This window comes from Crocodylus siamensis, chromosome 1, assembly GCF_052110815.1.
Source record: "Crocodylus siamensis isolate JL-2025a chromosome 1, ASM5211081v1, whole genome shotgun sequence".
Classification (NCBI taxonomy): Eukaryota; Metazoa; Chordata; order Crocodylia; family Crocodylidae; genus Crocodylus; species Crocodylus siamensis.
This window is the reverse complement of record NC_143395.1, coordinates 372,819,941-372,847,700: the sequence shown is the minus strand read 5'-3', so window position 1 is coordinate 372,847,700 and position 27,760 is coordinate 372,819,941. Positions and strand designations below refer to the sequence as shown.

The 27,760-nt window shown below is 40.0% G+C and overlaps 1 protein-coding gene across 15 annotated transcripts in view; it reads right to left on the bottom strand.

Moving 5' to 3' along the window:
• The window catches only part of SUPT20H (SPT20 homolog, SAGA complex component), a 58,831-nt gene that overhangs the window by 14,242 nt on the left and 16,829 nt on the right, over positions 1-27,760 (bottom strand). For 8 of the 15 annotated variants that reach the window (XM_090027185.1, XM_090027218.1, XM_090027228.1 and 5 more), the window contains exons 6-16: positions 20,151-20,280; positions 19,282-19,385; positions 17,846-17,962; positions 17,623-17,676; positions 16,692-16,831; positions 14,854-15,010; positions 14,680-14,736; positions 13,115-13,186; positions 11,768-11,925; positions 8,811-8,843; positions 5,067-5,184 (exon numbers count right to left, since the gene is read on the bottom strand). In XM_090027185.1, coding sequence (XP_089883311.1) covers positions 5,067-5,184; positions 8,811-8,843; positions 11,768-11,925; positions 13,115-13,186; positions 14,680-14,736; positions 14,854-15,010; positions 16,692-16,831; positions 17,623-17,676; positions 17,846-17,962; positions 19,282-19,385; positions 20,151-20,280 — 1,140 coding nt within the window. The remainder of the gene's footprint in view (positions 1-5,066; positions 5,185-8,810; positions 8,844-11,767; positions 11,926-13,114; positions 13,187-14,679; positions 14,737-14,853; positions 15,011-16,691; positions 16,832-17,622; positions 17,677-17,845; positions 17,963-19,281; positions 19,386-20,150; positions 20,281-27,760) is intronic. The other 7 variants (XM_090027254.1, XM_090027209.1, XM_090027282.1 and 4 more) reach the window with 1 other exon arrangement.

The window sequence follows — 27,760 nt, the reverse complement described above, 5'->3', positions numbered from 1 at the left end:
TCCATTAATTCATCCATCAGGATTTCACCATCATATTTGAAAGAAAGATGGCCTGTCTTTTGTTTCGTAAAATATTCTGAGTTTCTTTTTATGATGAATGAAGTTAAAATACTGCCTTACAGTTATTTATATGTATAGTTCTCCTTTACAGTTGGCAAGGTTTCTAGAAGCCAGCTATAAATGCCCTACTAGTTCCAATTGTTTTAGGGAAAATAAATTTACAGGCATAACTAAATACTTATTTCACTTGCATGAAGTATACATTCAGAATAAAAGTTATGTCATAAACAGAATGTCTCTTTTTTCAAATTCTGAACAATCCTAAGACTCACAGAATGGAATGCCAGATAACTTTTTTTTAAATCTCCATTTGCCTTTTGCTTATTACCATTATAATTAATTACAATTCTTTTCCTCATTTTTAAGAAGGTCAAAAGAAAATTAAATCCACCTTCATCAGTAATGACACAAAACAACTTGTGAACTGTGACAATAAAATAAACCCAACATTCAGGATTGTAAAGCAATACAAATATTTGCAGTTATAAACATTAAAACCTTAGAATAACATGTCCACCATGTCTCAAAATGTTCTGACAAAAATCAACTTATAAAAAGTTTTTTTTTTTAAATTATAGAAGACCCCCTCAAAAGTTTTTGAGCTGAATTATTGTTCATTTGAAGTTCTTTTCAAACTGAACACACATGCTGAGAGCTGATGCTCAGCTCTTTTTGTCTGTATTACAAAGTAGAGGTGTGTGAAACAGGCTGTATTCAATTTGGATTTGGCCCAAACTGGTGACGGTGATTCAATTTGTTGATTTGGATCGCAGTTACGATTTGATTCAGCCGAATCCAAATCTGAAGCAGTGATTGGGCCATAGACACAGCTTTAAATGTTTTTTCTACGTATGTTGAGGTACCAGGCATGGCTCGTGAACGCTGCAATAGTGGGGCGGATGGGGCGTCCCACAGGAACTTGGGGGGTGCCCCCGCATGCTCAGCAGCGAACCCTGATGTGGACTGGAAGTACTTACGGTCCACTTCCAAGTCTGCTGTCAAGTGCACGAGGACCCCCCCAGTGCAGCAGTTGGCCGCGGGGGACCCCAGGTGCCTCTCCAGACCCAGGAGGCACCAGTCACTGGGCCAAGGGGCGAGGGATGGGTCCCCTGCACAATCCCCGGCAGATCCGGAAGTGGACTGGAGTGCTTCTAGTCGACTTCTGGGTCTGCTGCTGAGCATGCTGGGGACCCTACTGTGCTCCTATGGAACGCTCCATCCGCCCCAGCATCTCAGCATTCATGAGCCGCCTGATACTTAAGGAATGTAGAAAAAACATTTAAAGCTGTTGCTATGTCTGAATCATTGAATCTTTCTGAATCTCTCCAAAGGGGAGGGTTCCAGTTCAATTCAGAGAGACTAAAGGGTCCCCTGATTTGATTTGGATTCAGAGATTTGGCCGCAGAACTGGGCCAAATCTCCGCCAGATGGAATCAGTGACCGAAGCTACAGAGTATGCAATGCTGCAGGATCACAATTCATAGCACAGCTTAAAACCTTAGGGACTCTGGGAACCTAAAGACAGACATTATACAGCCACATGTAGTCCCTCTATGGTATACAATTGTGTCAGAAGAAAGGTGTGGAAAGAGCACAAACACAGCTGTGTTGGCACAACCTCTGGTGTCAATGCAGCTTTGCTACTGGAAGGTGGCTTGTGTTGGCAGAGCTGCTCTTCAGGAAACCAAAGTAAGTCTAAGAAAAAAACTCCCTCCTTCAGCAGTCTATACTGTGTCTACACCAGGGGGCTCTAGTGCTATAATTAAAGCATCAGCACCTCTGTAATACAGAAAACCCTCTTCTTCCTTAAAAAAATCCTTCCAGATAGTGTTGAATGATAGCACAAATTTTAGCAGAAATTCTGAACTGCTAGCTGGCACAGAAAAAAAAGAGGCCATTGGAACGCTGGGATCAATCTAAAACTCTCAGAGGATATAAGGTAACGCTAAATTTTGGGCCGTCAGAACTACTGGTACTCATAGTAGAGGTGCACTGATACTTGGGTCCAATATTGGATCGGTATCAATATAAAGAAAATTGGCTGTATCAGAAACTGGCCTGAAGTGGTGGATAATTTGGCCAATAAATGCTTGTGCATGTGTGCAGCCACAGCGAAGCATGCAGGCAGTGAGAAACAGAGCCCAGCAATGTGCAGCTGGTAAGTCTGTTGTGGTGGAAAGGGAGGGGGGAAGGAAGGGGCATAGGGGGTGCATATCATAGTAGTTTCATAGTTTCTAGGGTAGGAAGGGACCTGAGCAGATCATCTAGTCCGACCCCCTGCCATGGCAGGAAAGAATACTGGGGTCAAATGACCCCAGCAAGATGTTCATTTAACCTCCTCTTAAAGACCCACAGGGTAGAAGCCAGCACCACTTCTCTTGGAAGCTGGTTCCAGACCCTAGCCGCCCTGACTGTGAAGTAGCGCCTCCTGATATCTAACCTAAACCTACCCTCTGCCAGCTTGTGACCGTTATTCCTGGTCACTCCTGGCGATGCTCGGGGGAACAGTGACTTCCCCAATGCCTGCTGATCCCCCCTGACTAGTTTATAACAGGCCACAAGATTCCCCCTCAGCCTTCTCTTTTGGAGGCTGAACAGGTTCAGGTCCCGCAGCCTGTCCTCATAGGGCCTGCCCTGTTGTCCCCTGATCATACGAGTGGCCCTCCTCTGGACCCTTTCCATGCTGTCGATACCCCTCTTGAAGTGCGGTGCCCAGAACTGGACGCGATACTCCAGCTGCGGCCTGACCAGTGCCGCATAGAGGAGGAGGATCACCTCCTTGGACCTGCTCAAGATGCATCTGTGGATGCGCAACAAGGTGCAGTTGGCCTTCCTGACTGCATCCCCACACTGCCGGCCCATGTTCATCTTGGAGTCAATGATGACCCCCAGATCCCTTTCCGCCTCCGTGCTGACAAGAGGGGAGTTCCCCAACCTGTAGGTATGGTGCCGGTTGTTCCTCCCGAGATGCATCACCTTGCACTTGTCTGTGTTGAAACCCATCCTATTCTCGTCCGCCCACCCTTGTAACCTGTCTAGATCTGATTGTAGCCTGTTGCATCCTTCCAATGTGCCCATGTCCCCCCACATCTTAGTGTCATCAGCAAATTTGAACAGGGTGCTTTTTACCCCCTCATCCAAATCGCTGATGAAGATGTTGAACAGTGCGGGCCCAAGGACCGAGCCCTGGGGAACCCCACTGCCCACGTCCTTCCAGGCTGAGAAGGACCCGTCCACTACTACCCTCTGGGTGCGACCCTCCAGCCAGTTGGCGACCCATTTGACTGTGTGGGTGTCTACCCAGTGGCCCCTGTGGTGAGGGAGTGGGAACGGGTTGGTGCTGTCCAGGCGGGGTGGGGCGACCAGGGATGGAGCCACAGCTTGTTGGATGGGGGGTGGGTCTTGCTGTTGCACGCATCCCAGGAAGGCATGGCGGGGGAGGAGCATGTGTCCCTGGATCTGCACGGAGCACGTGGGCTGCAGCTGCAGCTGCATTGGGCTCTTCTTGGCAGCGGCTGGTTTCAGGGTGGGTGATGGCAGCGCTGGGAGAGGGCCTATGGAGGGGGCTGCAGCCACTCCAACTTTTGCTGTAGGCCCACCAGTGCTGCTGTTGCTGCCCACCCAGTGCAGCCCCAGCTCTTCCTAGCATGTGTGGGAAGGCAGAGGTTAAGCCAGGGTCGTGCTGGACAGGCAGCGGCAGTGCTGGGTGTGTGGCTGCAGTGAAATTCGGTGTGGCTGCAGCCCCATCTGTAGCCCCCATCCCAGCACTGCCACCACCCACCCCCTGTCAAGAAGAGCCTGGCGCAGCCCTGGCTCCAGCCTGCAGCTGCAGCCTGCCCACCACATGCAGATCTGGGGGCACAGGCGCACCCTCCCTTCCCCCCCGTGCCCTACCGGAGTATGATCGGGGCGGGAGCTGCCCACATCCCCTGACGAGCCATGGCTCCGTCTGGTTCCTGCTCCACCCTGGCTGGGCAGCACCTGCCACTGCCCCCTCCCTCCCTCACCATGGGGGCGTTGATCTGCCCCTCCCCTCTCCCCTTTCATCACAACAGATTTACCAGCTGCGTGCAGCTGTATGGGAAATCGGATTGGTATCAGCCAATATGCCTCCTCAAATGTTGGCTATCGGTATCAGTCCCCAAAATCTCTATTGGTACACCCCTAATTCATACACATAGGAGCACAATCCTCTAAGAGCAGGTATCTCTTGAAGGGTGATTGCAATTTAGAAATCTAGTAATAGACAGATTTCAGAAAGAGTTCAAAGTAAGTTCAGCTACTACACCTCTGAGATCCCTTGATTCTTTTTGTGATTTTAGAACTGTATTTTACTACTGTTTGTGTCTGATCTGTTCCTGCATAGACTAACTACAGGTAGGAGAGTAGGGTAGAAGCCCTCAGCGCTGCTGCAATGGAGGCAGGAGGGGTGCCTCACCCTCCCTCTCATCCTGGCATTTTGCATCTTCTTTGAGATGGCACTAGCAGAGAGAGAAACAGCTGCGGAGTTAGCACCAGTGAGAGCTTTGCTTCTGGAAAGCTGTTGATGCAGGGAGAGGTACCAGCGTGGCTATGAACCAGGTGGTTCATCTCCTTTTTTCACCATCGAAATTCAGCTTTTCAATTGCCACTGCATACATTACTGCGGCGCCATCCCTCACTGAAGAAGTGTGACCTGGGCACAAACTCTTATGAGAGCTTTTTCATCTGTCAATCCTGACCCCCCTCTGGACTGTCCCTATTCAAACCTATGCTGACAAAATTGACTACAATGAATCACTGAAACTAAATATACATAGGGTTAGCAAGGACATAAAATCAAAAAATGAAAGAATAAGAAAGACTTTTTTTTCTAATATCTTCCCATTACTGAGTTACTACTTTAACAACAGAAGGCTTAAAAATCATATAAAAATGTGAATTTAGATATGATTTTCCCTTTAAAGATAGATGCCATTTGAGGATTCCAACTTTAAATATAAGAATGGAGCACTGCACAAACTCACTTCCATTTCCTTCCCTGGAGAAAGATGACTTAGATTGACTGATCCTCCTGAATTATGAAACATCTTCACAGGACATTTAGCTTCATTTTGAATTAGCTCTTGGTATTGGTTTACGACCCTGAAAAAAAACAACAGAGACTTCATTATAGGATTTGAAAAACATTTTTAATTTTTTCAATAGGCAAGGTTTTCTTTTCTGTGATTTTTTTGGACTAACTGTATATTTGGGAGATATGTTAAGTAAGCTTTCAAAAACAAACTGAATTTCCTGGGGTCTATTTTTTTTTTTTTGCATTTTTAAATTTTTTACGTTTTTGTTTTGTATTTTTTGGTTTCTGGATTAACTTTATTTGTCTATTTAATTTTTTTTTGTTTCTGGATTAACTTTATTTGTCTATTTAATGTTTTTGACATGCAGCAGGCAGTGCAGGGTGACACATTAGAGACCTTTTGACAGGGGAACCACAAATACTTAAAATGTTTGAGTTGTGATTCAGTTTTATGTTAACATCAATACATTGATTTGCAATATATAACTTTTTATATACATATAAATGGTCTTACATAAAGGGGCACAGCATACTTAAACATTTTCTGTCTTTATCTCAGTGGGCTTGAGTCATCAGAGACAAAGAAGGTTGAGAAGCAGTGAAAACAACATTAAAGCCTAAAGCAAAGGAAATCTCATTTCTACACTCATTATCATTCAAAACCATGCATTCCATTTACAGGATTTCCCTGTTATCATTGACAGGTTGTTTTTAACCTTTACAGTAAATGTAAAGGGATTCTGACTTTTAAAAACTTTGGGTAACAGGCTTTCAATCTACAAACCATATATGACAGAGAAGGGTTACCTGCTCCACTATAACTGTGGAGTCCACTGCAGGTGCACAAGTGTAAGCTAAGAATCTCTTGAAAAGCTGTGTCCACTGGACCTGCATGTGCATCTTGTGTTTTTCATGCTTCCAAACGAAAGAGCACATATGGTGCCATCGCCACAACCCTTGCAACATGAAGTCTGTGTTAGCTGAAGACTCTGAAACCAGAGATATGCTGAAGCCCTGGCCGCTGCACTGCTGACAGCATGGTCAGCCACCTGCAGCAGCAGTGCTATTTTTGTTCCCCCCCAGACACACATACTACTATTCTTTCTTCTTCTAGCAACAGTATGGGACCCACTGTACATGACCGGGTATCCTCTGGAAGGGCCAGAACGAATAACACCATCTGAACCACTTGAACAGGCACCACTCTCTCAAATCAAGTATGGATTCACTGACATAGCCAGTTCCTGTTGTCTTAAGAACATAAGCAGACTTACAGATTTCAGATGTTGCAACGTTTTGGAGAAAGACCAAATATGCTGCTTCAGGTCTGGCAGAGTAAGCTGTGATTGACTGGTAAAGAGGTACACCTACCAGGTGGCAGCTAAGCATGACACTCTAAGTTATCCATTTAGACAGTCTTTGCAATGAAATGGCTTGCCCCTTGGAGTGAGTTCATAGTGCCACGTAGAGATGTGAGAAAAATCTGAACGATATAGTCCTATCACTGTTGTGCACCGTGCTGAATTATAGCATGCTAACCTCTTCCCCCGTGAATACTGAATACGCAAGATGTAAAGAAGTCCTTGATACCACTGCAGGAAGAAGAATCTGGTAATGAACCTGAGCTCATATCTCTTCCGAAGCAGAAGTTAACACACTTCACGTGATCTCTTACAGCATTGCATGGAGTAAGTACTGGGAGTAGAAGCCTTTGCCTTGTAATTCTCATAGGACTTCTCAAAGGGTCTCTCTAGAAGGTTACAGGGCAAGAGAAGGAATAAAATGGGGTAGCCATGTGCAATGTACCTGTTTGTCACTAAGACAATCTGCTGAAGTTAATGGAAGGATACAAAGCAGGTGCCAAAAACTGGTTGCTGCATACCTTTTTTGTGACTCATGACTTATGTCAGATTTGTTGACACTGGGATGCAGACTGCTGGATGACAAATTATGTCAAGGACTGTAATCTTATAAAGTAGCAAAGATAATTGGATTTGTGGGCTCTCTGGACTGCTTGCAGGATGGAGTCTCTTGCCTGTCTCTTACTTAAAAAACCTATGGTATAGGAATGCACTTTGGATTTCTAGAAATTTTAGTATGGTTCCAAGGAATTGGCTAGAGCCACAGAACTGGCTGGAGCTTCATCAATTGTGGTGCTGAAAAGTACATTTCCTAACGAGTAGATTTTCAGTGGCTGTCTGGACATGGCTATAAAGAACAGATGCCTGCAGCCAAGAATCTTGACATATGATGATCTTGGCACATGATGATGACCCTCGCCATGACTCTAGTGGCCACATTACATTTGTTTTTCACTGGTTGCAGAGCACTGCTGGCCATGATCTGACCTCCTCTTGCCTCTTCCTCAGTTCCTCTCTATGTTCTGCAGTGAACTTGGAAATAGCAAGATCCTTCCCACAAAAATATTGTATTTTGTGGATAAAGTTTGGTATCTTAAAATCCTAGTTTGTAGGAAAAGCTAGAAGAAAATACCAATAATCCTGCTAGTAGATAGGTGTAAAACTGCTTAGAACTCTTTGAATGGGCTTGGTATTGCTTTTCTACCTTCTTTTGATGTAGAGGTAGCTAAGACTAGTACAAACCAAAGCTTGTTTGCTAAGTTCCATAAAGCCCTTGGTTCCATACAACCTGTTGGCATTGAAAAGCTCAATACATCCAAATGTTTTCCCACGTCAGGGTATTTTCCTGGTGTCTGAGGTGAAGGGATCCAGCTTCTTCTGTCCAGAAGCAGATGTTAAGGATGGTGATGCTGGAGGCTCTGGTGCTGACTTTGCCAATTTGTTTGGTCATCACTGCTCACTAGAACTAGAGGAGTGTCCAATAGCAGGGTTGCTCACGGATTATAATTCTGCTGTTGTAAACTTGCCACGGCTTCTTTCCTGGGGTCTCAGCCTACCTTTATCAACTGCTACTACAGCTATTATGCTTAAATAAATGCTGACTGGGTCGGACAGACTCAAAATTGCTATGGAATGGGGGAAACGAGGCATAGTTGTGTCAGTCCTGTCACTTTACATCCTCACACGATAGCGCAAGGAAGTACAGGGCACAGGATCAACCTTTCCAGACACAGCTATTCAACAGATTCTGAATTCACATGCATGCAGTGCAATTATACCTACAGTGGGATCCATGCAAACTCATACTTGAAGAAAAAGTTTAGTTTATGTTTTCATTCAATGAACCACAATCAATAACCCTAGGTCTCCTACAGTTAAAATATAACAAAGGCCTAAATTCTTCTTACTTCTGAAGTGAAAGGACAGCTTCTCTCACAATGCTAAATCAACATTGTCTGAACACACTGCATATTCAACTCATTGCTGTATAATGAAGTTAAGTTCAAAAGAATAACACTTCTTAGAGACAGATTTGATAGAAAATTTACTTGTACAAAATCTCAGAATCAAATTCTACTCCTGAATGCTCCCACTGATTCATTGTTAGGTGAATCAAAAGATATTACCTGATCCTTGGACTTCCTCAGCAAATGGGACGAGGTGTATGCGCTTCTCACTGTCCCTACAGATAGATTGTTTCTACCTATTTTTTCTTGCCAGTATGTCCCCCAGAATTAATTTCTGGGTCATGTAATTAAGATACATTCAGGACAAAAGGGACAAATGGGTGCAGTGGTAACAAAATAAAATAAAATATGAACTAATTAACTTACCTTTCAGCATCAGTCTTGGAGCCAATCGGAAACCTAAAATGTCAAACACAGATATTCATTTTTAAACTGAAATTCACCAACTTGACTCAAGGATGCAAAACTCTGGAAGAATAGCAAAATGAAAATCTCTACTTTGATACTTCCTGTCAACTGAGAAGAGCTAAAGCAGTTTGAGAATAGAGAACAATCTGCTGTAGTGTAAAAGGCAAAATACAAACCTCTACATATCTAAAAAATGAAGCGATGGTTTGAAATATATATTAAAACTAGTAGTATATCTTATAAACAAATGTAACAATCTGCTTCCACAGAAAAACTGTGAGTGCTCCAACAATCATAACTATCTGTTGGAAGTTGCTGCCAGATTTTAGTACCCCTATTCTTAATAAAGTAGCATTTATTTTGAAGTACATATATTTGACAAATATGACACAGAATCTAACCCACTAATATCATTTATGATGTAATGTCAGCACTCCTTATAGGTAGTATCTTTGGTCCAATTCAAACCAATTTAGGAAGCTGGTATGGACATTATAACCTTTACAGATTAAGGACTAAGGAACTACAAGGCCTGTGGCTTTTTCTAGTATTCTAGTGTCTTTTTCTACAGCACAACTGGGAAATAACCAATCTGTAGCTTTTCCCAGCACCAGACTACAATCTCAGGGTTTAGGGAATTCCATTATTAAATAAGAGAATGATATAGTTGTATGTAAAAAAAAGTCATGCACTAAAACGTTAAGAGATGTTTAAAGTCTTTGATTTCTTTTATGATTTAGCATTTCCAAAATCAAATTCTGTTTTGTCACAAACGATAGCCTGTCATCCCACTTAAATCTGAAGCGTGCCCTGAGTACACGTTGAGGTTATAACAGAATTATCCAGGTTGTTTCCATAGATCAAAAATGTTTTGTTTTTTTTAAATATGGAGAACTCCCACTACCACTTTTTTATTGTACCCCTGACTTTCTAGGCTGGGATTTTCAAAGCAATCAAAGGAAACTGAGGAGCCAAATCCCACTGAGTTAGATTCATAGATTGTAAGGGGCTGGAAGGGACCTCGCAAGATCATTGGGTCCAGTCCAGTCCAGTCAGTGGCTTTATTAGCCTTTCTAATCTGCTCCCCACAAGTGTGGGCCATTGTTGTATAGTCTTCCTTGGGACCGTCTCAACCTTCCACTGTTTGTACGCCTCTTTCTTCTTTTTCAAGAGCACCACGATATGCCTATTAAGCCAAGAGGGCTTACCAGCTCTTCTGCTACCTCTCTTCTGCATAGGAATAGACTTCTTTTGTGCTTCAAGGATCGTGTCCTTGAGCAACAACCACTCTTCATGCACTCCTTTCACTTTCAGCCCCTGATCCTGCAGCGCTTCCCCTACTATTGCCCTGAGCTTGTTGAAATTCATTTTTTGAAGTCCAAAGCTTCAAACCTGATAGCTGATTTGCCTGCCTTGAGACAAGCCAGTGAACACTTTGGTTCTGTGGCTGTTGTTGCCCAGGCTACCCTCTATATTCAAATTGTTCACCACATCATCTTCTTTGGCCAAGACCAAATCTAGGAGAGCGGTACCTCTGGCTGGCCCATGCACTTCCTGAGTCAGGTAGAGCTCTTTGATACAGGTCAGAAACCAACGCCATCAATCCGACCTAGCTGAATGTTCCTACCAAAAGATGTCTGGGTAATTGAAGTCACCCATGACGACCATGTCCCATGTACGGGTGGCCTCTGCCAGTTCTTGAGAGAACTCAAGATCAAGCTCCTCTCTGTGGTTTGGTGGTCTGTAGTATATACCTACAGTTAGGTCTCTCTCACCGCCCCATCCTGTAGTTTAACCCAGAGGGTTCCAAGCTGCTCTTCTTTGAAGCTGATATTGGCTTCCAACGACGTGTACTGCTCCCTCAAACAGAGAGCTACGCTTCAACCTTTCTCCCCTATTCGGTCCCTTCTGTGCAGAGTGTAGCCCTCAATGGCTATGATCCAATCATGTGAGGAGTCCCACCAGGTCTCCGTAATCCCTACTAGATCATAATGCCCACTGGACAGTAGTAAGGCTAGATCCTCCTGATTGTTCCCCATGCTTCTGGCATCAGTGTACACTGTACAGGAACCTGAGTTCCACAAGTAATGATGTGTGAGGCTGTACAATATGGTCTGGATTTTCAAGTAAGCGTGGGCTCCCCATCTTCCACAGACTTCTTTGAAACTCCCAGGCCTAGGACACAATCTCAAGTCACTACTAGCCTTCTGAGTCAATTTATCTGAAGTGACAAAAGCAGATAATCAGCAAATGGGGCCAGGGTAAAAAATAACTAAAAATAACAGCTTGAAATGATTAACATTTAAAAAATAACAGCTAAGATAACATGCTGAGAAACAATAATACATAATGTCAGTAAAGAAAACTAGCTACTTTCTGTGACCAGGCACATCATTGTGTCTCACTGAACAGGAGCCATGTAGAGAACCTTGTAATATTAGGGCCAGAACGGAATTAACTCTGTCCGGATAAGTCAAAGAGTCACTAGGCAGCTGTGCTATAATGTAAAAAGCAAAACTGAGCACATACATGCCAGCAATTATCTCTGTGCTCTCCTTTTCTTCTAACTTTTGTTTTGTTCTTCAGATCAGAGGTTATGTGCTTTTACATGTTTGACATCACTAGCACATTTTTAGTGCTCTATCATAGATACAAATAATAGGAATAACATTGAAAAAAATATCTTGAAAAGGTCCCCAACTGTTTCAACAAATTGAGATTTCATTCTGTTCTCATTTTAATAGGGGAGAACGTAGGATTCTGAAGATGACAAATGAATTTATGCATCACACAAAAGCAAATAATCAACTCACTGCTTTTATACTAGAAGACACTGATGTGTAAAAGGTTAGATTTTTTATTTTTCCCTCAAATACCATAAAATGATACACTTTCAATATATATATATAACTTACTGTGATGGAGTTACTAGGCTCTCATTCTCCTCATCACCTTTGAGTGTCTGTATTTTACCATAGTACAGAGGATTACCAAGAGACTGAAAAATGGTCAGTTTTGTTTTCTGAAGTTGATTACCAACTTCAAATTCAAATATATAATCATCTTTTATCTCCTAAAAAACAGAAGAACTCTATTACTTAAAGCATATAAAAAACAACAGATAATAGAAAAAAACTGATAAAGATACGTCAGGAGATTACAGAAACGTTGCGAATAACACACTTCAAGTAATCCCTAAAACTCACCGTGCCTTGGCAAAAAAAAAAGAAAAAGGTTACTAGAGAAATTCTCCAACTAACAAGAGGTGACGGGGAAAAAAATTAGTATGACTAAAAAAATACAAACTACAGTAAATATGTAAACAATCATGACTGATACTGACATTGTTCAGCACAGAAACATATTTAAAAGTTATTTAAGTTAAACAAGTTTAAAAACACACTTAAAAATATCTATTTATAACATAGAACAACAACTGAACAAGATGTCACAGAGATCTAAATTAAGTACTGCAGGGAAAAGCATACCACCAATGCAATAGATCAGGAAAAACAAAGTAAAGACACTGTGGTGAATGCTAACAATAAAGAGCTGGACATTTATTTTATTAGAAAATATTTTGGGGTTTTTATGATTACATTTATCATTCCCTCTGCATCAGATCATGCAGTTTGCAGCTAAATTAAGGTTTGACTGAGAAAGTATGTAAAAATACCTGTGGAGAAATCTGCTTTAGACAGTATTTTATTTTACATGATCTCCTAAAATTTACCATTATAATACTGTAAATATAGCTCTCATGAAACAGCTCCTAAGTGAATATTCAAGGGAACAGATTTGTCACAAAAGATAACACTACTGGCTCCCTGTAAAACCCTACATTTTCTTTACTACTGAATTGGCAACACAGGCTGCTTAAAAAATTCAAGCTGCATCAGTGGCTTTCTGATATTGTACAAGGAAACTATAGTAATTTAGCCACTTAATTATTCCAGCAGGTAGGTGCTGCATGCCTGGTTAAAGGCACATTGTATTATGCCCCTATAATAAAATGAAGATTAGACAATGTTATTTTTACTATTTTGCATTCCAGTAAGTAATAATTTCTAGTCATTTCTTTTAGTTGAAAAGCACCCCAATGTGTGAAATTATATCTCCCATGATGATCTTCTTTCCAAATTTCTATGAAAACAGAATATTAAATAGAAAAATAAATGTTCCTTATGATTTCATTTAAATTTTGTTGAAATAAGAACCTTCTTAAGGGAAGGAAAGTTTGGCCAAAGGTCTAAATTACTCACATGTGCTGGCCAGACAGTTGGTTGTGAGTCATCAGGTTTGACAGACTTTTCCACTTTGGCATATTTTTCCACCTTAAATAAAAAGCAGATATTATAATACATGTTTAACAAGGAGTATATAGAAAAGCCTTAACGATTTGATACTTACTTTGCTGATATACTTTTACTAAGGAATTTTCATAAACTTTAAATACATTTGGCAAATTGTAGAAATACAGGTTAAGACTCTGTCAGATATCCAGGTTGTAGCCATATTGGTCTAGAAGCAAAAGGAATCAGGACTTGTGGTAGAGGTGATATTTTTTACTAGATCAACTAGATTTTTGCAAAAAAAGATTATTTAATTGCAAGCTTTTGGGTACAAACACCCTTCTTCAGACACAGCAGAAAAGACTGTAAAAGTTCTCTTGGGTAGACCTTTGCCTCTAGACCAATATGGCTACAACTTGTATACCTGACACAGTCTTAAAACTGTGCTTTGCTCAGATAGCAAAACTGACTTGGCAAGGAGAAAATGGCAGACATGTTGCATGTTAAAGGATGCAGCAACGACATTTAGGCTTTTTCCCTACTGTCCCTCCTTAGGGCACCAACTCCCTTGCTGGCATGGTCCTGAGGTGGTACAGATTTGTAGGACTACAGGAATGTTCCTGTGCCTAGCTCCTGTAGAAAGATGGGGTAAGAAAGTTCTCCCACATCTTGCACAATATGCATACGGTAGCTCCAAATTAGCAAATTTTTGTATTAACAATTGAATAGTTTTTAGAACCTTGTAAATTGTAATTATGGTTGTAGCCATAATGTTAAAAATTGAAATGTTCCATAGGCCATGTACAGACATTCCATTTGTGCCAGGAGTAAGTTGGTCTCTGGGTCTGATCCAAACTGGCCCTGGATTCAACATGCAGGGCCAGTCTGGTGTAGGTGCTGCACACAGCTCCAGTGATTGCCCCAGATAGCTCCATGTCCTGTATGCAGAATGTGCCAGATCCAGCCCATGCTCTGTGTGCAGCCCATGCCAGGTGGGCTCCATATGCTACACGCAGCACATGGGGCCAGGGCCAAGGCCAGTGTGTGCTGCATGCAGCTAGCTGATTCAAGAACTACAGGCAACCCTGAGGCTAGATGACAGGGCTCTGCAGGCTGGAATCCAGCCTGTGAGCTGCATCTTTGACACCCCTGTCACAGGTAAATAATAGTGCAATGTAACTGAAGGCAGCTTTGGGTTTTATAACTCATTCACAGGATGCTACATAGTCAGCCATGCTTTAGTTTGAATTTTACACCTTTCAGTGCAGCAAAAAATTGTAAAGATTACTATCCTATTCATTTTAAACTATTACTTGATAATGTACGTTGCTATTTTTTTATTCGAAATAGAAGATAAAAGCAATGAAAGATGAAGTTCTTAAAATGTCTTAGCTCCCCCATTCTTAAATGATCTTGTATCAGAGACCATCGTTACTTACTGCTTTGTCATTTATCTTCCTTTTTTTACTTAAAAAAAGTTGAACAAACCTGTTTCTTTGCCTGACACTAATGTGGTTGGGAACAAGTGAACTTACATCCACTTCAGAAGGAGCAGTCAAGCAGCAAGGATTCTGTTTCCACATATCTACACACTGCAAAGAGAAGAAAGAACACAGCATTGTGTTTAGGGATATTATGACTAAATACAAAAATGAATTAAATACAAACACTGACTAAATATTCACCCATCCAACCTGGAATGTACTTACATTTCCAGCTTTAGAAATTTTGAGATCATATTGTTGGGCTCCTTTCCTTTCCTTTCTTTTAGGTAAGTAGTCAAGTATTCTCAGCTGAGGTGGAGTCGGACAATGAGCCACATCCTGCTGCCTATTCAGAGATGACCTGGAGTATCTCTTAAAGCACCTACAACAATTGAGATATAAGCTCATAAAATACCTACCCATTGAAATACCCTATCATGTACATGCAAACACATACAACAGGAAAAAGCCATTAACATTGCAGCTAAAAGATATATTGGGCAATACTTTAAAAAAAGGTGATTTCTTTTACTGTATTATAAAGCAAACTGTTAATGCTATTGTTACTAGAAAAAGTCTGTGGCAGATATTGTCAGAGTGAGAGAGATGATAGACGTATTTAATGAATGTTAACAATAGTTCAAATGCAACCAAAATGTTATGGTCCCACCAAAATTCCTGTGTACTGCTGATACATTTTTAAAAAAGCAAATATGGTACAGATGTAATGAGATTTTCTCTCCTTCCTAAATAAGATTATTTGTTTCACAACATCTGATGAAGTAGGCTGTCTTCTACAAAAGTTTATGCCTTTTGGAATGAGTTAAGTTGTACTGCACTACCCTGCTCTGTATTTAATAGACAATTTACTCAGTTCCCACTAGTACAAACATACTGATATTAGCATCTGAATTCATTTGACAGTAAAGGAGGCATTATTCTCCCAAAGACCAGTGGATTTCCACAGAGATAATGGGACTACAGACTCTGGTGACTTTTATTTATAGAGTACCATAGATTGTACACTAGTATAACACCCAAGAACAATATTTACATCTATTTTACTTTTAATGGGTGATCTACACTTTGCATCATACAGAGTAAACAGTTCTTAGTAAAATAATTGTGAACCATTTCAGGTGACTGTGAAACAGCAGGGAATGCATCTATATGTGTGAATGAAGCTACTCTTAACATTTTGTATAACAGTTTGAGTGCTACACTGCTTGGAAAATCATTAACCCCTCTCCAAACAGTTATGGATGTACTCAACTTTACACATACAGATAACTCTACTGATTTTCAAGCTAAAATTAAGCTTGTCTATCAAAACATTTAAGCGACAGAAAACAGATTTTTGCTGGATTTTGTCCACTTTTAGTTCAATGGTTCATACATTAAATTCTGGCAGTGAAAATAACATCCCACAGTCACAGAATTAAAGAGATGAAATACTCTCAAGGTAAACTGCAGCCCTCATATCTTTTTTTTGGCAAAGAAATGCAAGGCCTGTTGAAGATAAAACATTTTTAATACCATATAAATATACTAACATTATTCAAAGCTGTTCTCTGCCTCAGCTCACATTTTGATTCTGAGCCATGGCAAAATTAGATATGACTGTAAGCTAGCAATACAATTTGCTATTCATCATAAAATGGTATATAATAATATATACATACACAATTAAATATTTATTTTATTTTTCTATATTATCAACTGAAATTTATTATAGTTTATGACTTATTAGGTCTTACACAACTTCCTAGTTGGAAGAGGTTGCTAAATTACACAGAACACATATGCAATAATATCCAGATTAAATGTAGCAATTAATACTGCCGGTGTGCTAAACTTTTAACCTTAAAAACAGCAGAAATTTGTTCTAAGAGCCTTATTAAAACTTTAATTGTTTAAAAATATAATTAAAACCTCTGCAATTCCCATTTAATAAAATATTAATTTGAGTATAGAATGTGTATAAAACATACTATTTTCTTTGTATTTTTTAAAGATATCTAGAGGTTTCTTCATGGCCTGATATATCACAGACTAACAATTACCGTTTCATTGGTCGAGTATTCATCTTCTGCTTGTTATAAAGGAGTCTATTTGCTGTGCAGGTTACTGCTATTGAAGGATCAAGACACAGAGGCTCTGCCGTAGCTAAAATAAGCTGGCTTTCAAGTAGAAGTTTATCCTCCTATAGTACAGAAAGTGCACACACAGTAAAAATATGACGTTTCATATACTTGACTGGGATTTTATTTCATGCTTATCTCCATGTTATTGTGTTTGTGTATACATATGTGCATGTACATATAATACCTCAAATAATTTGAAGAAAAATTGCTTTGCACTTTAACCCATCAAAATATAATACTTATAGTTTATGAGTCTTTATCTATTATTGTATACCATGGAGCTTTTACTTTTTCTACAGGAAAGAAAAAAGACCATTATTGAGAAGTAGTATTTTTTTTACAGAGTAAAACCATATAGTCTAGTCTATCAAGAATCTATCTTGATGGCATCCCAGTTTCTCCCTTATCACAAATTATAAACACTAGATAACATGCATTGACTTGAATATGAATGTACACATAAAGACACACACTTTGCCAGACTTTACTTTTGATGTTTTAGCTAACTAAAAATGTACTCAAGTTTGCTCTTCTGTCAATACAAGTGAGAAAATGCTGCCAAACAAAAGGGTAACGTCATTTGACCCCTTCAGATGCCAGATACGATTTATATCTGATGAGGATGGAGGGGAGAAGAGTCAACTCATTAAACTAATTCTAATTTTATCATACTACATAAACAAGGTTTAAGAAGCTGATTCTGCAAAGTGCTAAGCATCTCCCTAGGATACTGAATGCCAAAACTATTCTAGGTTCAAGATATGCTCTGCTTTAGTACAGCATATTTTGCTAAATTATTCTATTGTATCTATTATATCACTGAACAATTTAAAAATACACCCAAACTCACCTGTGTCCATTTGTGGTTGTCACTGGTTATAGAATGCACATCACATATTAAAGTCTGGTGAAGAAAAGACAAAGCTTTCATTATTTGAATATAAGTGCTATAATGCTAAATGTATAATAGAAATCAAAAAAATGTGATAGCCAACTATGGCATGTATCATAAAAAATGAGGATAAAGGAAGGCTACTTAAGGTAAATTAAAGATTTCAATTTGATGCACTTACTTGCATTGTTGGACGCAAAAGAATGTGCTTGCTTTGGTATGTTGGTGATTTCATGTTACCAGACTGTCTGTAGTCACGAATTTCTGCTATGACACACCCACAATGAAAAATATTAACCTATTTAAAAAAAAAAATTGGGAATGCATATGTGTATACACATATAAATGTATGTGTGTGCGTGTTTATGTGCATATATATACACATCTATATTTTCAGACTCAAAATAAATATAAATATAAACATTTTAAGTATAAAGATAAACACATAACATAAATATGATATATACATATATTTGTAATGTAATATAACTTTTACTGCTTATACATTCTATTTTATATTTAATATTATATTTGCATTTACATTTTTATATTTTAACAATTATGTTCATGATTATAATGATCAATACATAAACATAATATGTATACATATATAATATTAATAGATATAACAATATGTATATACGTTGTTATACTTACTTCGTGAATGGTATATATGCAAAAGACTGGGTGGACTAATAGCATTTTGCAGTTAGTTACTGTCAGTGGCATAACTAGGGCAGGGTGACTGGGTCAGCCACCCCAGGCAGACTTGGGGAGGCAAGAAAAGGAAGGATTACAAAAAACAGCTGTTGCTGCAACAACACAGTTGCACCAGTTGCTGCAACCCCTGCATGTGGCAGCTGCTCTGGGCACCTGACCACACTGCTAGCAGCATTCCTTCTAAGCTGTGCAGTGAGTGTGGCTGCGCAGGCGCGCCTAGCAGTGCAGCACAAGTGTGCCTGCACAGCTATGCACACCGCGCATCTTAGAGGGAATGCTGACTGTTTGGCCTCCGATTACTGGCATGTAAATTCTTTTTAACTAGTAAGCCACTCATGCCATTCACATACAGTCATTTTATAATTCATCTTTGTTACATTGTATTTATTTGCATATACCCAAGTCCTAGTTATAAAACTTCAAACAAAATTTAACCCCAATACAAGAGTGTAATTTCTGCTGAAGTCAATTTGAGTGCTGCAGTTAAATCACTTGCTACTAATTATTATTATGGCTGAAGCAGTTCAGTGTCCTACACCACTAGGCACTCTCAAGTGTGAGCCCCTATCCACCCAGATCCTACATTACATTGCAAAAGACGCCTTTTCATGTGCAAAAAGCACAACCAAACCTAAAGGATAAGAAAGAAAAAGCTCTGACTTACTAAATTCATCAAGTTTTAGCTCAAACATTTCATTGAGATGTTCTTTGTCAGACTAAACCACAAAACACCCTAAACATACATGAATTATTACAGATGCCAAGAAGATAGCTTTTTTAGACACTAAATATTATGTGCCTGATGCTGCAAACTGTTTACTGAAGGTGCTCTAAACCACCCACTTTTTAGTGTTTATCAGATCAGAAATGATAAACCTTCTGTGAAGATTTGCAAACCTGAGATTTTTCCAAAAGGTCAACCAAAATAGGTGGTAGCTCCTCTGCATCCAAATATTCAAGCAATTCTCCTTCTTCATAAGGCAGTCGAATGGTCTCAGAATCTGAATTTAAACAAAGAATGTAATACTTTATTTTTCCTTTTCCACTACCACTTTAAAAACATTAAAAATAAATATCAAAATCACTAAAACCAAGTGAAAACTAAACTAAAAAGTGAAACTAAAAACTAAAAATAAAGTTAGTCTAGCAAAAATTGACCAGAGTCCCAATTTTGCTTGTGCAGTGACCTTTTTCATGCTTTTGATTCAATTTCCAAGCCATTTAAACATGAATCCTGTTTTACTGCAGAAATAACCAAGCTCCTATCCATCTCACTGGGAATATACACAGACACCAAAAGACTTTTCAATAAATCTAATTTACAGTGGCACAGGGAGACTTTTTCAACGTTAAAAAGAAAAAATCAACTGGCAGTAAAGGATGGAAATAATTAAAAAAGTGCTACTGTCAGCAGCTGTAAAGTATGTTGCTTAATCAGCACCGAAGTAAAGTAATCCCACTGACTTCTATGTGACTACTCAGATGCATAAGGATAAGTATGTGTATAAATGTTTGGAGGAATAAAGCCTGTATGTTCTAAGAATGTTAATTCCTTATTATTTATTATTCCTATGAGGGGGCACCCAGAATCAGGCTCTTTTACATTTCTATTTCTAGTTTCAGAGTAGAATTATAGAAGAGATTACTTTATAATAGAAGCAAATACAAAGTAATGAAATGCACGCAGCTAATATGGCTCATGCTGATTGGTTAATGTTTGCAAAAACACTTCGAGGATTAAAAGAGTTAAGTAGCAATAATATTACCTGAGCCATTTTTTCCCCTGAGCATAAGCGAATATCCCTCATTTCCTGGATAGAGGTTCACAACCAGACATGACAATGTCTCCTGCATAACCAGCTTCTCAAGTAAGTTCACATTTCGCCTCAGCTTCTGCTTTAAAAGTAGACAGTGCTCATGAAAACAATAATATCAATTAATGATGTTGTAGTTAACTAAAAAACAAAATAAACCAGAAGATAAAATTATCAGAGAACATTTAGCATTAGCATGGTGTATATCAGTGTTAAAGAATACATTTAATCAAATCTTGTTCATAAAATACACATGCATATGCCTCTTAAGAAAAATCACTCACTTCTAAAATCTTTTAAAATTCATAGTTAATCTGAGTAACTATGTCACTTATCTATAACCTAGTAAATAAAGTCTATTCTGTCCATTTATTTTATAAATCATTAAATTTAGCCAACTGGCACTTTTTGATCATAGAATGAAAAATCCCGTGTCTTCAAAAATTCCTAATAGCAAAAGTAAAAGCTTCCTTCTAAGCGTACAATATGACTATAGAGTCTGGAACTGATCCTAGCTGTACTGCCTTGCCTTGCCTAAATTTGCTGAAAACTGGTCCAACAGCCACAGCAGTCTTTTCACTGTTATTTCTAAGAAGGATCTTGTTCACTAGTAATAGATATTAAGTGTGTCCAACCTGTTTTCTTCTCCAAAAACATTTTAAAATGTTTAATGTTTAGCAATAAAAATAGAGTTTGTTTTCTATGCTTGAGATCTCTTTTTTTCATTGCCTTTCTTTACTTTACAACTGAAGGTCAGGGTTAATAAGTGGAGATTCTCTGACAGCATACAGAATAAATCATCCCAGAGAACAAACAGAACCCAATGATTAACCTAATACATTCTCAGTGATGACTGCTAGTGTACCACCTCCAACTTCTCTTCTAAGGAGAAGGCACTTAGAATACAGGAGGATGAATTAAAGAATACCAAAGTACTCTGCTTCTGTGAAGAACAAGGACAAGCAGATCAAGGAAGCCAGGATGTCATTTTAACATATCTGAAGAAAGAATGGGGGAGGGGCAGGACACAGGGACTTGTGCTGTTAACTAGCCTTGGGCCCAGTGCAAGGAACTGGCTTTTTCCCACGATGCTTTAATTCACAAAGGACAACAATAACTGCATGCTTTCTTATTTAATATAGAGACACATACTACTAACAGGAAAGCAGAAAGTGCAATATACAATGTTATTATTGCATGGGATCAAGGCAGGGAAGCAACTAACTCCTGGCAATAAGCAAGACCCAGCGCTGTTGAGAAGATGTAACTCCTTGGAGACTCTGCAGATGCAAAACATTTATGCTTCTACACCTGAACACAGTTCTGTTCCAACTACACCTAAGATCAGCAACTTGCACATAAACTGCTTCCAAAGAACCTCGCTGCTCTCTGGACTCAATATGCAGCTGCTGAACCTTTAGCTGCACTACGAGTCACGAGTTAGGAACTTTTAAGCACAAGAACTCCCATGTTAGAGTAGAAAAATGGCTTAAGTAGTTTGGCAAGTTTCTTTGGGTAGATGTAATATCTGTTATCTCACCAACTGAGTGGTTGGAAAAAAGTTTTTAGCAAGCTTTCGGGCACAGTCACTCTTTGCCAGGCACAAGGAGACGCTGCTGGCCTGAGTCTATGGAGTCAGGGTGACTGTGCCCAGAAGCTTGCTAAGAAATTTTTTCCAGCTACTGAGTTGGTCTAATAAAAGATATCCTATCTATCCAGAGAACCCTGCCTATGTCCTTAGAGCAACATGGCTACAGCCAAAAACTTAAGTAGTTTTGCAACCTATTTTAAGCAGGAAGTGGACACTTCAGAGGAATACATCCCAGTTATACTCCCATCCAGGAACAAGCAACAAGGAAAGCCCCCCCCCACTTTTTTTTTTTGCAATAACTATCCCACAATCAGGCTAAAACTGCTTTCATCCGGGAAAAACCCTGACAAAATATTCTTCTCCTCTTCTCATGGAAGGACTCTCATTTCAGAATTAAATAACCAGGTAATTGTCATCTTTGGGTATTCTACATATCAAGATTTCCACAGTTGTAACTAGACATTTTAATTTGGAATTATTCAGAAATTCTTCAGGAGGCTCAAAACAGTTACTCCTGTTACGTAACAGAGGATAACAACATTAAAGGAACAGACCCTTTTTAGACTCAAGGCACCCCTTAGAAACTGCCACCTCTTAGTTTTCATTCACTTTTTGACTACAGAAAAACAATGAAACATTTTTTCTGTTGTAGAAAACCCAGAAAGAGCACAACAGGTCAGACTGTGTTTAACACTGTGAATTCTTACTGGAAATCTCTGGGTTTATCTTGTGATTTGTGTTTGCACATGTACCAGAGGTAACATCATGCTGCAGCTTTACAAGAGTCTTACAAGTCTCAAGGCACCCTAGGATGCCACGGCACCCTGGTTGAGAATCACTGAAACAGAATTATAACTCTTTCTAATTCCATTTTAGCGTGTAAAGCACAGAAAGCAGCAGTGACCATTCATCTAATTCAGGGCTGTCCATGGGAGAGATCCAGGGGGTTCATGAACTACTTACGTGGCTCACAGAGCAGAAGAGCCACACACTGATACAGCCCACGCTGTAGAGGGTGGAGGTTGGCAGCTCCCCTCTCCAGATGATGCAGACCCTTGGCCATGCCAGTGTGGCAGTTCTTATTTGATGACAGGAATTATTCAGTGTTAAGTATGGGCAAGGAATATCTCCATCAAGTGACCAAAGCAGGTGTTGATAATCTGCACAAGTGGCACAGGTGGCCTCTGTACATGGTATATGGCAGATCAGTGAAGGGACGGACAGAACAGCAGCAGATAGGGTAGGAAGCAGAAAACAAAGCAGAAGATGAGGCAGGAGAATCAATTCAGACACTCTGGGAAGGCATTTAATTTGGAGCGCACCTTTCAAAAGGATGACTCCCCGGGGGTGGATCTATAGGTGCACTTTACTGTGGAACAGACTAATTAGCTTTACAGTAAAGCATCACCATCTACACATGCACTGGTATTAGGGCACAGTAAATAAATTAAATCTGTTGTAAGGTTGTTCTGCCCCCGACAGTATTATCTTATGGTGGTTATCTACTCTGCTGAAACACAAGCATAGACAGTGACAGGCTGGCCAGGGCAAAAGGGTGCTAAAGTGTGGGGGCTGCCTACTGTCTAGCCTTGCACTTTAGTACCCTCATGGCCCATCTAGCCCCTCTACTGCCGGATGCTGCCACCTGGAGCCCAGGGCTTACCCTGCCCCCCCCCAATCTGTTGCCCCCAGAACTGCTGCCAGCCCAGGGCTGCTTTGCCCCAACTCTAACTGCAGTCCTTAGTGCACGTGCAGATGCACCTCCCAGATGCACCTCAGTTGGTGCAAACTGAGCTGGAGTTTACTTCTTTGCCTTAACAGCACACATAGATGCACCCGCTGTTTTCCAGAATTACCAATTAAACCGAGAATTAAAGATCCATGACTCATTTCAGAATTTCTGACCCACTGAAATATGGATGACAGACTTTTATATTTCTATAGGATGCTGTTTTTCCTTAACAATGAATGAGCAAAAGAAATTATAACTATAATCTAATTGTAAACATAATTCAGATAAGGACACCATTCTGAAGTTTTACTGTGTTCTATGATGATAAATCTATTTTATTTTTCTGCAATATATCGTGCCAGACAGAGGCAAGGTTTCCTCTAAGGTGCATGCGTGCGCGCGCTGCTGCACACAACTAGAAGTGGAGCCACATGCAGCCTTTTCAAGGCCGAGCACCAGGAGAGGCTGGGGCAGGAGCCTGGCATGGACTCCGCTGGCTCTGGGGAAGTGCTCCACTCCCCTGCATCAGGACAGGGAGTGGAGCACTTCCCCGGAGCTGGCAGAGCCCACGCCAGGCTCCTGCCCCAGCCCCCGGGTCCCAGCCTCTCCGCTCCAGCCCCCGGCCCCAGCCTCCTTTGATAAGCATCCCATGCTAGACCGAGGCGGCGAGCTCATGGACCGCTACTCCTTAGAGGGAACATTGGTCAGGGGTAGGTTAGTTTAGTCTCTTTTTTTGGTCCTTTGCCCTGAAATGAAAAAAAAACATGTTTTCTTTATCAAGATGATCCATTCTGGATGCATCTACAGTACAATTCCATTTTAATGAACACCTGTGGGATCAAGAGAAAAGATAATTAAAAGAAGATGTTCATTAGAATAGAATTAGTTGTGTCATCATAATGAAAAAAATGTCTGCTGCTGGGATTGTTAACAACGGGCATTTGTTACAATGAGGTTTTGTTCTGTATTTTTAGATGCACTTTAATCAGCATCTTTGCAGTATGCCTTGGTGCCATATGTATATTATTTCAGGAAACGTGGGAAAATATTAAACTTTTAATTACAGTAAAACATCACTCTTTGTTGTCAAACCAACTCTAAGTAGAAATAGTTCAAAGGTATGAGACAATGGGTATTCTGACTAGCAAGGCTGTGGAGAACAGATTTGAAGTTGAAGAGGCACTGATTTTCCCTGCTTACTCTCACTTGACACTCAACAAGAGAAGAGTATTGAGATCAGGGTATGAGGGTCATCAACAACAGCAGTTAGAAAGCATGTGCTGCTCTTTCTTTTCCCTCTGCCAACTTCTACTGGTGACCAACTGCTACATACCACAATTTGAAACCTTTCCCACTTCTGTCTCAAACCGGATCTCTGAGAAATGTTATTTCCTCTTCTATTGCTGTGTAACAGTAAAGCATCAATTCTAATATCTTATTACCTCAAGGAACATAACTATATCTGTCTCCACATGATGTTAATTCCAATACTACATATATTACCCTAATTCGGGACTCACACCTAAAAAAAAGTTTTCATAAAGACAGAGTCTGTCCTTATGATTGGTCATCTACCATCGTATGGAATAAAGGAGGTGGGTGTCTGACAAACAACTTCCATGGTTTACCATATGTCAAGCCATCTGCAGCATGCAAGCATAGAAAATAATGGTTGCCATATAACTGACAGAGGCAATATTTCATTCATTCAGACATTATTTTATGATAGTTAGAGGCTACTTTTGTACATGTGAGTCTATTAACACAAAAGCCTACCAAACTAGTATTATATGTTTTTTCAGAATAATAAATAAGGGCCAGATTTTTTCAGCTAGTTTTTGTAAAATACTAAACATAATCAACTTCCACCATGAATGTATTTTTAGTTCAGCAGTGGGTTTTTTAATAACTGAGATATAGATTTATACTCTATGATAAATCCTAACTAAAACTTGGGAAACTCATGCTTTACCTACAGACAGTACAACCAGCAGTGAGTTTCCCTGATTAGATGTGTACTCATCAGTCAGTCTTCAGGAAAACCACAATTTAAGCCTTATTGCTTTTCCAGCGCTTAGCCTTAAAGGCTAATTTTCACTGCTATCAAGAACCATCTGCAGTGGTACACCAATTACCTACTCTGTTCTAAAAATGAAACAGGAAAGTAAAAGAAGAGAGGGAAAGGTTGCATAGTTTTGAACAATTCATTTTATAATTGCTGTACACAGTTTCAGAAGGACATCATTTTTGAGCAACAATACTCTTCCTCCTCCTGGCTCCTATATTTCTTCTATACTGAAATACAAGCCCAAGTACACACTTATAACATTTTATGTAGGGCTTAACGTATACATAATTGTAAAATCTTTCTTCTTGTGTCTCTACACAAAATTAAACCATTTTGTTACACACATTTGTGCTTGTTTATTGTCCTTTGCAAGGTATTTCATTGTACATGTGCCTTCAAGCAGTGGGCACGGCCAAGGCACAGATGGTTGAACCAATGGTATAGTCCCACTTCTTCATTAGTTCCTTGGAGCATCCAATTCCGATACACAGGCAGCTGAGACTTTGCCACCTTTGCCATGGTCCATCAGCCCCTGGTGGTAAGGACGTGGCTGCAAGAATGGCCACTTTTCCACTATCAGGTATTTTCTTCAACCTCTCATCCCACATCAGTAGTCATGTCTCCTTGGGAGCGCATTCCAGTAAATGAGAACTGTAACTCTCATAAGATATGCAATAATGCCATAATTGGTTGTCACGAGGCTCATTATCTATAGTGTTTGAGGTGACAAGCCTGACTGGGTCTAAGGCTAGGTAGTGGTGCTCCTAGGACTGAACTATATTCGTGAGTTGTAAGCTTTGATGTTCCGGCCCCTGTACAATTGTATCCCAGCAGTCCACTGTCAAAACAAACATTCCATTTACATTTCGTATAGGAGCCAGATATAGGAATGCTATAGGCAGGCGTCCTTTCAGTGCACCCATTTCTCCATGTCATACATATAACAGAGGTAGCCCATAAGAAAGGCAGATCTCTTATGAAATATTATTGGTGCCTAAGCAGCAGTAATAGGCCCAAAAGTTGTACAAATAACAAGAGACTGCCTTGCTTCAAGCAGCATACAATCTAAGGAAACAACACAAAATGACAGACAAACAGAATGGAGGCAAGCAATACAAGGGAATAATCGTTACAAATACACGACTATAGCTTTAGTGGTACTGCAGCCAAATATTACAATAATCAGGGTGAAACACACCATAAGCACAAGCCTCATAATTTCTAAACCATAAAATGATTGGTTTAGAGCCATTTTCTACTATACAGGAGGTACAACATGTACAGGGCTAAAAGCAGGAAAACAAAGTGGTTTGTCTTGGGATAATCTGTATTTTTCCAGATTTGGTTGTCTACAAAGGAAGCACAATTGAATTTCTGAACCTATGTTATTAATTGCACACTCATAAAAACACAGATAGAGCTGGAACTACCACTTATTACTAAGTTTGCCCAACACATCCATTTTTAAGACTATTCCGTTAGATATAAAATGTTGGCAAACTTGCACCATTAAGGATGATGCCAGGTGTCTGCTTTAAGTTATTTTGCAAAACTGCAGTCAAAACTAGTCAGTCATTTTTTAAAACGTTTTTTCTCTGAAACACTTTTGTCCTTTCTAGAAGTGTGGGATGTGCTGCAGAGACCTGAAATTTGACATGAGTGGGCAGCCTCTGTGTTGTGGATGTGCTTTTTGTTCTCCCATAAAAACCTTCTCAAGTTTGACCCAGTTATGTGCCTCTGAAGCAAAGTGCAGTTTATACATGTTAAGCTGCTGCTTTCACCAACTCTTTTCTCTCCTTCCCCCCACCCCACCCCAGCTTCTCCCCAGATCTGGTCCCAGTCTGCTTGTCTAGCCAAACCAGTAGGTTTCTCGCATCTTCCTCCAATCCCAGTGTTAAGACTCCCAGTCCATGACCACGACTGCAGACAGGGGCTGAGAGAAAACAACTGTTTTTGGCAGCATAATGAAACTGGAATCAGCTTGGTGAAGGGAGAGTGGCAGAGCCAGAAGGAAGGGCTCTTTGACCTGGGCCTCAATTTCCTCATGAATTTACCATCCACTGAACTTATTTTCAGAACATTTATGCTTGTGAAGTACACCAATAATATGGTGGTGGACATCATATAACAAGGGGGAAACGATTAATCTTGGGTTTGAATAGCATACACTA